We start from the raw sequence: 12,886 nt of genomic DNA on the forward strand, positions 1-12,886 counted from the left end.
GGCCGACAAAGGGGGAGCAATCGTGGTACAAAATACACAAGACTATGTCGGTGAGATTGAGCAACAACTCCAGATGCAAGACAGTTACAGCAAGATAAGAGGAGATCCCATCTCGGAAATAAAGGCATTAATTGAAACTGTAACCAAAAATGGACTGGAAGATGGCTTTTTGAGCCAACATGAACATGATTTTCTAAACCAGCGGGAACCCAGGACTCCTACAATATATGCACTACCTAAAGTGCACAAGAGACTTGAAAAAACACCGGGTAGGCCCATAGTGTCAGGCTGCGGTTCGATCCTAGAGCCTCTGAATACATTTATTGACCATTTTTTACAGCCCTGGGTTGCGCGTACAAAATCATACGTACGTGACAGCATGCACATCATCCAACTCCTCGAAGGCCAACCCTTTGATGACAAAAACCAGATGTTGGTGACACTAGATGTGTCATCTTTGTACACTTCGATCCCTCAAGCAACCGCACTGGAAGTAATCAAAACCACACTAGATAAGAGGGAACGACCACACTGGATACCAACTGACTTTTTGATCAACATCCTGGAAATAGCAATGAAAAAGAACTTCTTTGTATTCAAAAACCAATTCTACTTTCAGTGTAAAGGAGTTGCTATTGGCGCTACATATGCCCCCACTTTGTCGAATATCTTCATGGACCATTATGAAGAGGAACACCTATATGATCTAAGCAATCCGTACCTGGCCAAAATTAATGTATGGAAATGGTACATCGATGACGTGCTGATGATTTGGTCTGGAGAGGAAACCGAATTAAAAGAATTCCACACTTGGTTGAACAGTAGAAGTAACGACATTCAGTTTACAATGGCATATAGCTCAGATTCCATTGACTTCTTGGATCTCACATTCAAAGCTGAAGAAGGTCACCTATATACGGATCTATTCCGTAATCCTATGGAAAGGAATACGCTTTTGATGTATGGATCCCACCATCCGAGGAACCTTAGGGATAATTTGCCCTATGGGCAATACCTGAGGATAAGAAGGAACTGTTACCGGAGAAATGACTTCTTCCAGGCGGCCAATGACTTGACATTGCGCTTAAAGAAACGGGGATATCCATCAGGTTTGCTCAAACGAGCGAAGAAACGTGCATGGTATCAACCACGGGAGCATTTACTTGAACCCAGGGAGAGAATGGAAGAAACAAGGAGCTTAGTGTGTGTAACCACATACAACACCAAGAGTGCGGACATTAAAAAGACTATAAAAAGATACTGGAACCTCGTGGCAACGGAGTTGCACATGGAAGAGCAACCGTTGTTCGCATTTAAAAGGGGAAGGAACATCAAGGACACAGTGATCAGGGCATTTCTAGACCCCTCTAAACAGCCAGATCTAAGGAGTATGATGAATCTACCACCAGTGGTGGGCCACCACAAGTGTGGTAGTTGCAAAGCCTGCGATTCGTGTCAAGAAGGATCAAGCTTCACTCATAACTCAAAAACATATAGATTGTCCCACTTCACCAATTGTAACAGCACCCATGTGATATATTCCATCAATTGTCCCTGTGGTTTGGTCTATGTGGGCCAAACGATGCAAAAAGTTAAAACAAGAATACTACAGCACATGAGCAGACTTAGATGCAACACCATTGGGGCCCCACTAGTTGAGCACTATACCACCCACAAACACAAACCAGAGGAACTTGTGTGGAGAGTTTTGGAAAAGGTAACCATAGGTGCCAGGGGAGGTTCTTTAACAAAGGCAATGGCCTACAAAGAATGCAGGTGGATACACTCTCTAAATAGTGTACAACAGGGCTTGAATGAAAGAGAGGAAACAGCTAGGCAGATGGGACAACTGTAACCGGAATAGTGGGAAAGGTCAAAGGATACCAGTATCCATTATTTACTTTGTATTCCGCACCCATGAAATGCTTGAACATTGTCTATAGATGCATAACCTGTATTCATTTGATGAGTGGCTATATAGTCTCTCATCGATAGTATGCTTTAACAATGTTGATACAGAGTGTTGCCCTGAAGTAGATAGGACTTCCACAAAATTGAGCCAATGGATGATGTCTGAAGATGTTTGTATTCACTTCTATATCTGTATCATTGATGCGTTGTTTAGGTGAACATATATTCCCATTCCATGAAATGTATTAACTCTGTCAATGCATATGTATCAGTTACGTGCATGAATACTAACACTGCCAATGTATTTTCCTTGGTCAGTTTGATTAAATATAGGTCCAACCGTTTTGTAATATAAATACTCTAGAGAGGCCCCTACTCATAATCATATAACATTAATTCCACGATGACCGCCAAAACAGGTCACCCAGTAACGTTAAAAGAAGCACCCACAAACGCGATGTAATCACCGCAATTTGCGCAACTTGAGGTTGATCATACTTAAGTTCCCCTGTTTTTGAATATAAACTGCTAATACAAATACTGCATAGTGACTCCGTTTTAGAATTTAACATCGTAGTTGCGCAATGACCACTAAGACAGGTCACCTAGCAACGAACAACCAGGAACGCCATGTCGTCACCGCGTCTTGCGTGTGACGTATGGTTGCCTAGCAACGAGGCAACGTCCTTGAGGCAAACGCGGAAATGAGCATATCAGTGGCCCCGCACTAGGAGCCCGAACAGAACAGAACGGATGGTGGCCGTTTCTTGACTCCCGTAAAAACAACGAGAATCTAAACCATGGTGAGTACAGCTAGCACGGCGAGCACTCTTGCCTAGACTCACGTATTGCTATAATGCGCGAGCACTCACTGATCCGCTTTTCTAAATTTCCAGATTGCGGTAAATAATTAACAGAGATACAGGTCTCAGCAGGATTAATACAGTGAGTCATCTCCTAGACTTACGTAGGCAACCTGATGGTGAGTCTAGCGCCGTTTTTTCCAAAACTAGCCACAAACCTACTGTAAGCTGAAAAGAATGTGTGAGTTTCTGACCCAATCGAACTTTAAATTGCAGATCGTCGGAAATAGTCGACAGATTTACATAAAACAAGGAAACGCCTAGGTCAACAGGATTGAATCAGTATGAGAGACAGATGTCTGTTCTCATTTGGTGAGTTGACACTACCACCTAGGTTAAATCAAAACGTCTAAGAGTTAAATCAAGAGTCCAATTTTACTTACCCCTTACAAATTTACCATGTTACACAGATTAAACAGCACAGAAGAGGAGACCCTAACCAGCACAACTCCATGGTGTCTAACCCAAGAGGGGACCCAGGCTGGTGCCAAAGTATCCGGTAATTTGTGATTCCCAACCCCACATGAAAGTTTTTATCTTTTTAATGTAAACCTTGAGTAAAATCCAAACCTGATGGTTTTATTCTAATTAACCTACAGGCGCGATATCACTCTCCCTGCCCCCGTCCTGAAGAAGACCCACCAGAGACCCACAACTAAGGCGTCAATAGGGTTGAAACGTCTACAAAATACCATAAGGACCAATCATCCGAGTCCAGCGTAACATAGCTAACTAATATAGCGTGTTGGATTTGAGAATCACTGAATTAGAGATTGGCTTTCTAATTTCTTTCCCCCTCAATACTCCCCATTCACATGTATATAGGTCACTAATTGTTCTATCACTCAGTCACAATATTTCACTCTATGTCACAATTTTCACTGATTTGAATTGATGCGCCGTACTTGTAAATAATTTCTATGTATAATTTAACCCCTTCCATGCTGATGACGGCCCCCATCCGTCATGCATTACAGTGCTCGTGTGCTGATGACGGCTGGGGGCCGTCATAAACCCATTGACTCTTTAAAAGTCCAGCACAGCAGCAAAATCGGCCCAGCATGGAAGGGGTTAAGGAGTCAGTTAAAAACAAAAAGATAAAACATGAATGAAAAATAATTCACTGATTAAAAACATGTTCTGACCCTTCCTTTTGTTTGGTTTGCACCTAATGATTTAATCTAGAGTCATAATAAGTAACACTATTATGCCGTAAATATGTTTTGAGATACGCACAGTATTTGAAGCAATTTTGTACATACCCGACAGGACCATTGTTGATAATATCATTGTATTGCCCAGGTTCTGAGGGACACTGGGTTACCCCATAAGAAGTTTAATCTATGAAACAACAGCACACGTTGACTCCAGCAAACCTTTTTCCTTGAAACTTTTTTTTATTATTTTAAAGCACGAAGGAATTTATCAGTAATATTTAAGTACTAATTTATGTCTAGCTGCTTAATTTCTTATCATATGGGAAAGTAACATTTCTTTGTTATGATACTTTTGCTGGCACAGAACTTATTGTCGTGATTGCAAATGGGAATAGTCCCTCGTTCTGTAGGGCTCAATTGATGGGTGCGTCTTTTTATTTTGCAACCGGTCTTCTTGATCACGAGGTATGTTTCTTGATATTGTGGAAAGCATATCAGCAGCTATTGTGTGCAACACACGAGCACGACCTCTCAAGCATAACATGTCACTGTTAGAAGACAGCAGTGAAACCAATGAATGACTAGGACAAGTAATAAACTAGAGAAAAACAAAAATAAATATGGAGAGAAGGCAACACATCACTCCAGCTCGGAACAGCATACTCTGACTCTGAATTAGAGAACAAAATCCTAAAGTCAGCCAACACCTAGCTGATGGCAGTCTAACCTATTTGCACACTACACTTAAAAAAACACAGAAATACTCTAATGAACCAACCTCAGGGTTTTAAGTGGGCCGGGTCTCACCGATGCTCAGCACCAGCAGTTGTTTAAAGGGGGGCTCGAAACGGGTCTCTATTGGGCTCTGTTTTGTGCCCTGGCACAGGTGGTCCGGAAACGGTCCATTTGTTTCCGGACTACAGTGACAGCAGGCACATCGATGTGCGAGTGCTCACACTGCTCACTTCTCACTAGTGGAGAAGTTACAGCATGATATCATGCCTGGTGAATATTGTAGGGGAAGGGAAATCCTTACAGAGAGTCATTTTCTCACTGGATTTCCCTTCTCTTTTTGAAACTCAGAAGCAGCAACATCGCTGTGGTGTCACCAGGACTTTAAGTGGAAGCTTTTTCAATATTATATACAACAAGCCAGAGTTGCTGCTTATTTATTTTATGCAACTAACAACCATTGACAAAGCCAATAGTCCTGGCTTGTTGTAGGTATGATGTTACTGGTAGTATCATATATCTGGATGCAATGACAGAAATAGAAAAATACAAGTCGGGCTGCACACTATGCTAAGCACTTATATTTAGCTTGTGTTTTTAAGCCACGCCTTTACTTACATTGGCCACACCCCTCTGAGGGACCCCTAAGTTTTTTCATCCCACTTAAAGCCCTGAGCAACTTCATACGAAAATAAGTGAAAACTTTCTCCTTAGGATGCCACATGACATCTGTTCACTTAACTAAAGATGTGAGGCTAGAGGATCTCTGGTCTCATCCCTTCCCAGGCACACACTGGGTTTTCTTTCGTTGAATCAAGAAAAGACTTTCATACAGTTTATCTTGTTGTACATTTATTAGTTTTGCTTGCAGATTGAATTCATAATTTGCAACATTAACTCATGTGGCTTCAAATGTCTTTATCAACAATCATTAGTTTCAGGCATTGTCTTTCAAAACGTGTCCAATGCATTTCGGGCATATCAAATCTGCCCTTCATCAGGGAATTGACACTGAAAATAATAATGTAAATAAACATTAGTGTGGCTACTCAAGGTATATGTAGTAAAGCAATACACATTAATAAATAAATAAAGTGCAATGATTGTTCTGACAGAAATCCATATACACAATGGTGATTGTTTGTCCTATGGTGGTAAATGATGTCAAGGAGTGTTAGCATGCATGGGCAACGGAAAACTAAACGAAAGAACGGGTCGGCGAATCACTTACATGCCTGTTGGTGAAAGCTGGGACAGCCTGGAAGGAATAAGGGGAGTTTGCAATTAGTACGTGTTGGTGGAGTGCCTCGTGGTGCACTCAGTATTAAGTCTAGCGGGTAATAAGCACTAACCTGCGAAAGATCGTGATAGTGTTCCGGTCTGGTGATCGTCTCCGTGAAACGCCGGCAAAAATAATGATTTGCCGCGTTTTTTTATTTGAAACTGAGATGGTCACATGTTAGGTCACATGATGCTATGGCGAGGTAAACAGACTATAACTTCGAAAAATACGGGTGAAATCACGGTTTCATCCGTAAAATATTCTCACATAAGAAATGGGTAATTAATGTCAACCCTTAAATGGGGGGAAGTGGCAGTGAAATGTGTTAGGAAAACGGCAAGAAAACTCGAGCAAAATTCGAGTTGTGCAAAAATACGGTTAAAGGTCCGAGCAGGGATCGAACTCTGGAGGTGGGGGTTAAGAGCGCTGTGTCCTAACCGTGTAGCTAAAACAGCTGTAGTGAAATTGGAAGAAAAAACAAAGGATATAGTGTCCGTGTGGATATAAATGATGAATTTACACAGTAGCAACAACAAATACTATCAAAGGAGCAATAAATTCAAAGATAACACGACATGTCAGTTCTCACTTTTCAAAGGTAACAAGACAGTTCGATTCTCTCATTTAGACCCATCGGTTTTTGGGTCGATAATTTATGGATCCAATAGTTTTCTCTTCTTAGGAGGTATTTGTTGTTGTCTCTACCTTCCTGTTTGTGTGCACACAAACAGGAAGGTAGAGACAACAACAAATACCTCCTAAGAAGAGAAAACTATTGGATCCATAAATTATCGACCCAAAAACCGATGGGTCTAAATGAGAGAATCGAACTGTCTTGTTACCTTTGAAAAGTGAGAACTGACATGTCGTGTTATCTTTGAATTTATTGCTCCTTTGATAGTATTTGTTGTTGCTACTGTGTAAATTCATCATTTATATCCACACGGACACTATATCCTTTGTTTTTTCTTCCAATTTCACTACAGCTGTTTTAGCTACACGGTTAGGACACAGCGCTCTTAACCCCCACCTCCAGAGTTCGATCCCTGCTCGGACCTTTAACCGTATTTTTGCACAACTCGAATTTTGCTCGAGTTTTCTTGCCGTTTTCCTAACACATTTCACTGCCACTTCCCCCCATTTAAGGGTTGACATTAATTACCCATTTCTTATGTGAGAATATTTTACGGATGAAACCGTGATTTCACCCGTATTTTTCGAAGTTATAGTCTGTTTACCTCGCCATAGCATCATGTGACCTAACATGTGACCATCTCAGTTTCAAATAAAAAAATGCGGCAAATCATTCTTTTTGCCGGCGTTTCACGGAGACGATCACCAGACCGGAACACTATCACGATCTTTCGCAGGTTAGTGCTTATTACCCGCTAGACTTAATACTGAGTGCACCACGAGGCACTCCACCAACATGTACTAATTGCAAACTCCCCTTATTCCTTCCAGGCTGTCCCAGCTTTCACCAACAGGCATGTAAGTGATTCGCCGACCCGTTCTTTCGTTTAGTTTTCCGTTGCCCATGCATGCTAACACTCCTTGACATCATTTACCACCATAGGACAAACAATCACCATTGTGTATATGGATTTCTGTCAGAACAATCATTGCACTTTATTTATTTATTAATGTGTATTGCTTTACTACATATACCTTGAGTAGCCACACTAATGTTTATTTACATTATTATTTTCAGTGTCAATTCCCTGATGAAGGGCAGATTTGATATGCCCGAAATGCATTGGACACGTTTTGAAAGACAATGCCTGAAACTAATAATTGTTGATAAAGACATTAGAAGCCACATGAATTAATGTTGCAAATTATGAATTCAATCTGCAAGCAAAACTAATAAATGTACAACAAGATAAACTGTATGAAAGTCTTTTCTTGATTCAACGAAAGACAACCCAGTGTGTGCCTGGGAAGGGATGAGACCAGAGATCCTCTAGCCTCACATCTTTAGGTATTTTAATAACGTCGTTGGGCCCTCGACGTTTCCTTTCAGAGCACCACAAAAATCTCTGTAACCATCACCCAACGGATAAAGATTCAAATCTCAAACAAAAACAAGCTGTGCATCCGTCCGATACAAATTTATCTGTTCACTTAAGACATGAAGAGGGACTTTGCTTGTCAAAAACTATTGCCTCCTAAAACCAAGAATGTTGTGCCAACCAAACCATAACCCTCATCTACCACCCTAGAGACTCACTAAGGGTCTGATTACGAGTTGTACGAAGCATGGGGATGATTCTGCATTTTCTCTACCCAAGACCGCCATGCAAGGCACATTATCATGCTCAAAATCACTGATTTTGGCTGGTATGCGCGGCCCGCACCATGCAATTGCAGGTTTTTGTTCCTGGAATGAGAAATAACTGCTCAGAGCAGCTGGTAAATGCCAGGGGGGGCTGGTAGCTGGTTGAGTGACCTTTGACCTGAACGACTGTTCGTTTAAGGGCAATCAAGCCCAAGTGATGGTCTCCTGGTCCTAGTTAGGTCTAGGCAGTTGTCCCTCGTTTTCTTACTCATGCATTGCATGGCTGTGCTGAGTAAGGAAACAACACAATCATCCCCGTGCACGAAGGGAAAGCTCCCTGAATGTCAGTGCCAGTGTAGCTCTGTTTTCATAAAGCAAACTCAAACATTTGGACTTTATTTCTTAAAAACAAAAACAATTGCCAAGCGGGGGCATCATACATGCTGCCGGCTTGACAATGCTTCAGCTGCTTCAGTGGCGCCTCCAAAATGGCAGCTCTGTTGAAGCCACAGAGGCCACTGCCTGCCTGGCATGGATATCTAAATATGGAGAGCTATCCAAGCACCAGGAAGTAGAGGATAGAGCCTCCACTGACTCCTGTGAACCCCACAATGGGCTCTCCATGACCTCCTTTGTCTCCCTATCTCCAAATTCGTTCAATATGAAAAATATGAAAAATATATCTGGATGGTAACAAACCATTAAGAACAAAATAATTATTGCACCTACAATAGCTAGGGTGACCAACTGGCATGGGTGCAAATTCAGAACAGTGAGTGTAAAAATTCAGGACAAAAATTCAGGACAGGAGGTCAAAATTCAGGATAAAGGGTATCTTTTACAGACACATCAGAGGAGGTTGCGCAATAGTATGTAAGTAAATAAATAGACAACCACTAAAGTACAGGTGAAAATAAGTTTACATTGGGTTGAGACAATTGTGCTCTTCATGGTTTGTCAGCATGCGCGCAGCTTTAAGCAAATGTGCAGGTCTTTTTTTGGTAACAAAACCGCCCCCACCTTTCCAGCTCCCAGAGAAAGCGCCAGATGCCCGGTCCGGCGAGTCTGGCCTTGTTACCACCCTCCAATGGCGCCCCTCATCTTCAGATAGACCCTCTCTTATGTATATTAAGTTTCTTCTATGGTGCTACTCATCCCAAGTATGTGGGCCAGAGTGTTGGAGTGCATACACACACATATTATATAGAGACAATCACTCATATAAATGTGAAAGTAAATGTATAGGAAATGTTGCTTAAGATAATGGGGCTTACAATTTGTAATCATACTTTTATCCATTATGCTGTCTTTCACCATTCATTCTGTCCTTCCATTTGTGTGCCCATTCATGTCCATATTCAACCATTTACAAAGCTATCCTTTCATCCATCATTTCACTCATCCATCCCTCAATCCACCCTTTTACTCATCCATTATCCATCCATCCACCTTTTCACCCTATCCATCCGATACTCATCCATCCACTCTTCCACCCATCCATCCATTCACTCGTCCATCCAGCCATTTACCTATCCAGCCATCCTTTCACTTACTCAGTTATCCATCCAGTCACTCATCCTTCCACCCATTCACTCATTTAGTCATCCTTTTACGCTCCCCCCTTTCTCTTTCAATTCCCCTTTGACTTAGCCATCCATCCTTCCATCCACCTCCCATCCATCTACTCATCCACTCATGAATTCATCCATTGAACCTATCATTCATCCATCCTTTCACTCATCCATCCATCCTTTCTCTCATCCATCCACCCTTTCACTCCTTCACTAATCTAGCTATCCTCCCCACCCTTTCACTCACTCATACAGCCTTACATCCCCCCTTTCACTCATCCGTCCATCCATTCACCCTTTCACTTATCAATTCATCAGTCCATCATTTCACTCATCCATCCACCCATTCACCCGCCCATCATCCACCCTTTCACTTATCCATCCATCATTTTGCTCATCTATCCAGCCATCCATTCATCCACCCATCCCTTCACTTACTTACTCACCTTTTCACATTAATTAGGAGGCCCATCAAGAACTCCACCCTTGCTGTAGTTCCTAAAGCAAGGGGTGGGATGCGGCAGGGTTCACTATGCCCCTGCACATAGGCAATCTGAAAAAGTGGAAGGCATGAGTCATGATGCACAGTGCCTGGACGTGGGGCGACTGTGACATGGTGTTGTTTCCAGAGCTTTAAATGGGATGAAAAAATTAGGGGGGTCTCTCCTAAAGGGTGTTCGATGTAATAAAATGCGTGGCTTAAAACACATTAGCTAAAAATCTGTGCTTAATATAATGTGCCGCCCAACTGGTATTTTTGTTGCTTCTGTCATTGCATCCAGATATATAATACAACAAGTAACGTTCCCTGCAATGCCTGAAATTACGGACAAAAGGCGTCCGTAAAAAGGATCCTCACGGACAACGGACATGAGGTCCAATTTACGGACTGTCCATGAAATTTACGGACGGTTGGTCACCCTAACAATAGCTACAAGGATAACAGAATGCAAACAAAGGAACTTAAAGATGGAACAGAAAAAAGGTTGATGCAATCATCCATTGAGCTGTCCATCCAGGTCAAATTGCTATGTATATATTTTAATATTTTTATAACTGGTAATTCATGATTTGATGCCCTGCGGTGGAATATTATTTATATCACGTAGCTTATATTCTTGATAATTAATTGTATTATATTGTCTGTCTGCTTATATTTGATGTTCTCTTTTATGGTTGTGAAAAGAACGAAATAAATGCTATATGACTGACTGCTGTGTACATCAGCAATGCCATACTTATTCATGCTTTACTGATCATTCTTTAATGCAGAGAATACCAGTCAAAACGTGTATGCTGCATACCAGGAAGATGTCAGTACATTGTTACCCCCTTTACCTTACCTCATGTGACAAATAAAAGGCAGCTATCCCCAAAGGCCAGAAGCAGCACAGCATGGAAAACACACTCAGCCCAAGGTGGTCCCGTGGAGGCATCATCAGAAAATTGTCTTCGCTCTCCGTGTCACTTGAGTAGTCACTCTGAAAAGAAGCAGAAAATAATGTTAAGATAGAGAAATTCTGGAGTTGTGTTAAGAATAAGACCGGGCTTTGGATATTGGAGTAAAATGTTGATTGATGCGCAGAGAGCAATTTATGCACGGGTCGGAAATCCGAGTTTTGTCGTAAATATTGCAGTCTGACAATTTTCTGCTTTTTCCACATTTAAGATGGTCAAACCTCACGAAAGTTAACGGAGAATATGTGTGGAGAATACATCGAAACTTGGATGTGGTAAACACCAAATCAACATTAAATTCCCCATTTTTCCCCCAGAACTAACAATAGTAGGTATTTACTATGTCTGGTAAATGCCTCATTCTAGCGTATGAGTATTTACCAAGTGCGGTAAGCAGTAGACCCTATTCAAAAAGACCTGGCGTCAAGGCCTAGAAGTCACTCTAAAGCATGCTACATCAGCTTGAATGTTTATCAATGAAAAAGTGAAACATGTTTATTTTTCTCTAAAAACTGACCATAGACTCATAAAAAAATTAAAAGATGGCTGTAATATAAAATCAAGTTTAAAAATAGGTATTAGAACAGCAGCAGTTTCTTTTTCTGTGTAAAAGGTTTGCTAAATGAAAAGTAAAGTTGATCAATTGTATGAAGACAGCTATTCCAAGTTTTTCAATGGAACTGGTCACCTATTCTGAAGTTCCATTTAAATGAAAAGTAGGTTTTCTGATAGAAAGAAAACAAAAAAACTCAGCAAGACCATGAATGGTTAAGCATATGAATGAACCCTTCCAACAGAAATTATTGTAATGCTTATCCATTAGACTATACAGCAGAGACTCTCATTTAAGTCATTTACAGTTATGACTGCAGCACCGCAAAAACCTATTTGCCAAATTAACTTGAATACAACAGCAGTAAGCACACCACTTATTTCAAAGGATATCAACCTGCCTTAAATATAGGAACACATTAGAACGTTCTATAATAAGAACATGTCACAGGTGGTGTGAGGTCAAGCTTTGTATTCTCATTGCCAGACTTTGGGAAACGTGCTTGTGGTAAACCATAAAAAGACACAACAATCCTATTGTAGCCTAAAAAGCACATTGTTGAATTGAAATTCATTATGTAAAGCCATAATTAGCCATAAGAAACATTAAAGCTAGGTTTAAATTCAACTGTTAGGGGGCGCGGGGAACTCTTATAAGTGTACACTCCAAAATATTACCTCAACAGTACGCCTAAGAGTGGATGAATCAGAGACAGTGTAAAACCTCAATATCATAAGGCAATGTGTCCCTGATATAAGGCACCTTACAGCATATCAAAAATACAGTCAATTAAGTAAGGACAGAGTCAATAAGTGAGTTATGGATCAGGAATAGAAATGTAAGATCAACATGCTGGTAATGCAGAGGCTTACACTCGATGGGTCTAGGACCTTTTTGGTTCGGAGTAATTTTGGTTGGAACCCTGTGAGCTCTGTCAAATTCAAGTGGTTGATGAAAGGACAGATTAGTTGCTTGTGAGAACCAGGATTCTAAGAAGGGGATACATGAGCTAAAAGCTTCCTCCGAACCCTCTGGAATTCCAAAAATGCGTAAGTTTCCTCTTCGATTTCTGTCTTCAAGC

The 12,886-nt window shown here is 41.1% G+C and overlaps 1 protein-coding gene across 2 annotated transcripts in view; it reads right to left on the minus strand.

Moving 5' to 3' along the window:
* Positions 1 to 12,886, minus strand: part of SYNDIG1 (synapse differentiation inducing 1) — a 668,716-nt gene that overhangs the window by 237,603 nt on the left and 418,227 nt on the right. For both annotated transcript variants that reach the window (XM_086927150.1, XM_086927149.1), the window contains exon 3: positions 11,138 to 11,275. In XM_086927150.1, the coding sequence (XP_086783276.1) occupies positions 11,138 to 11,275 (138 nt within the window). The remainder of the gene's footprint in view (positions 1 to 11,137; positions 11,276 to 12,886) is intronic.

Source organism: Lissotriton vulgaris, chromosome 6 (assembly GCF_964263255.1).
Source record: "Lissotriton vulgaris chromosome 6, aLisVul1.2, whole genome shotgun sequence".
NCBI lineage: Eukaryota > Metazoa > Chordata > Amphibia > Caudata > Salamandridae > Lissotriton > Lissotriton vulgaris.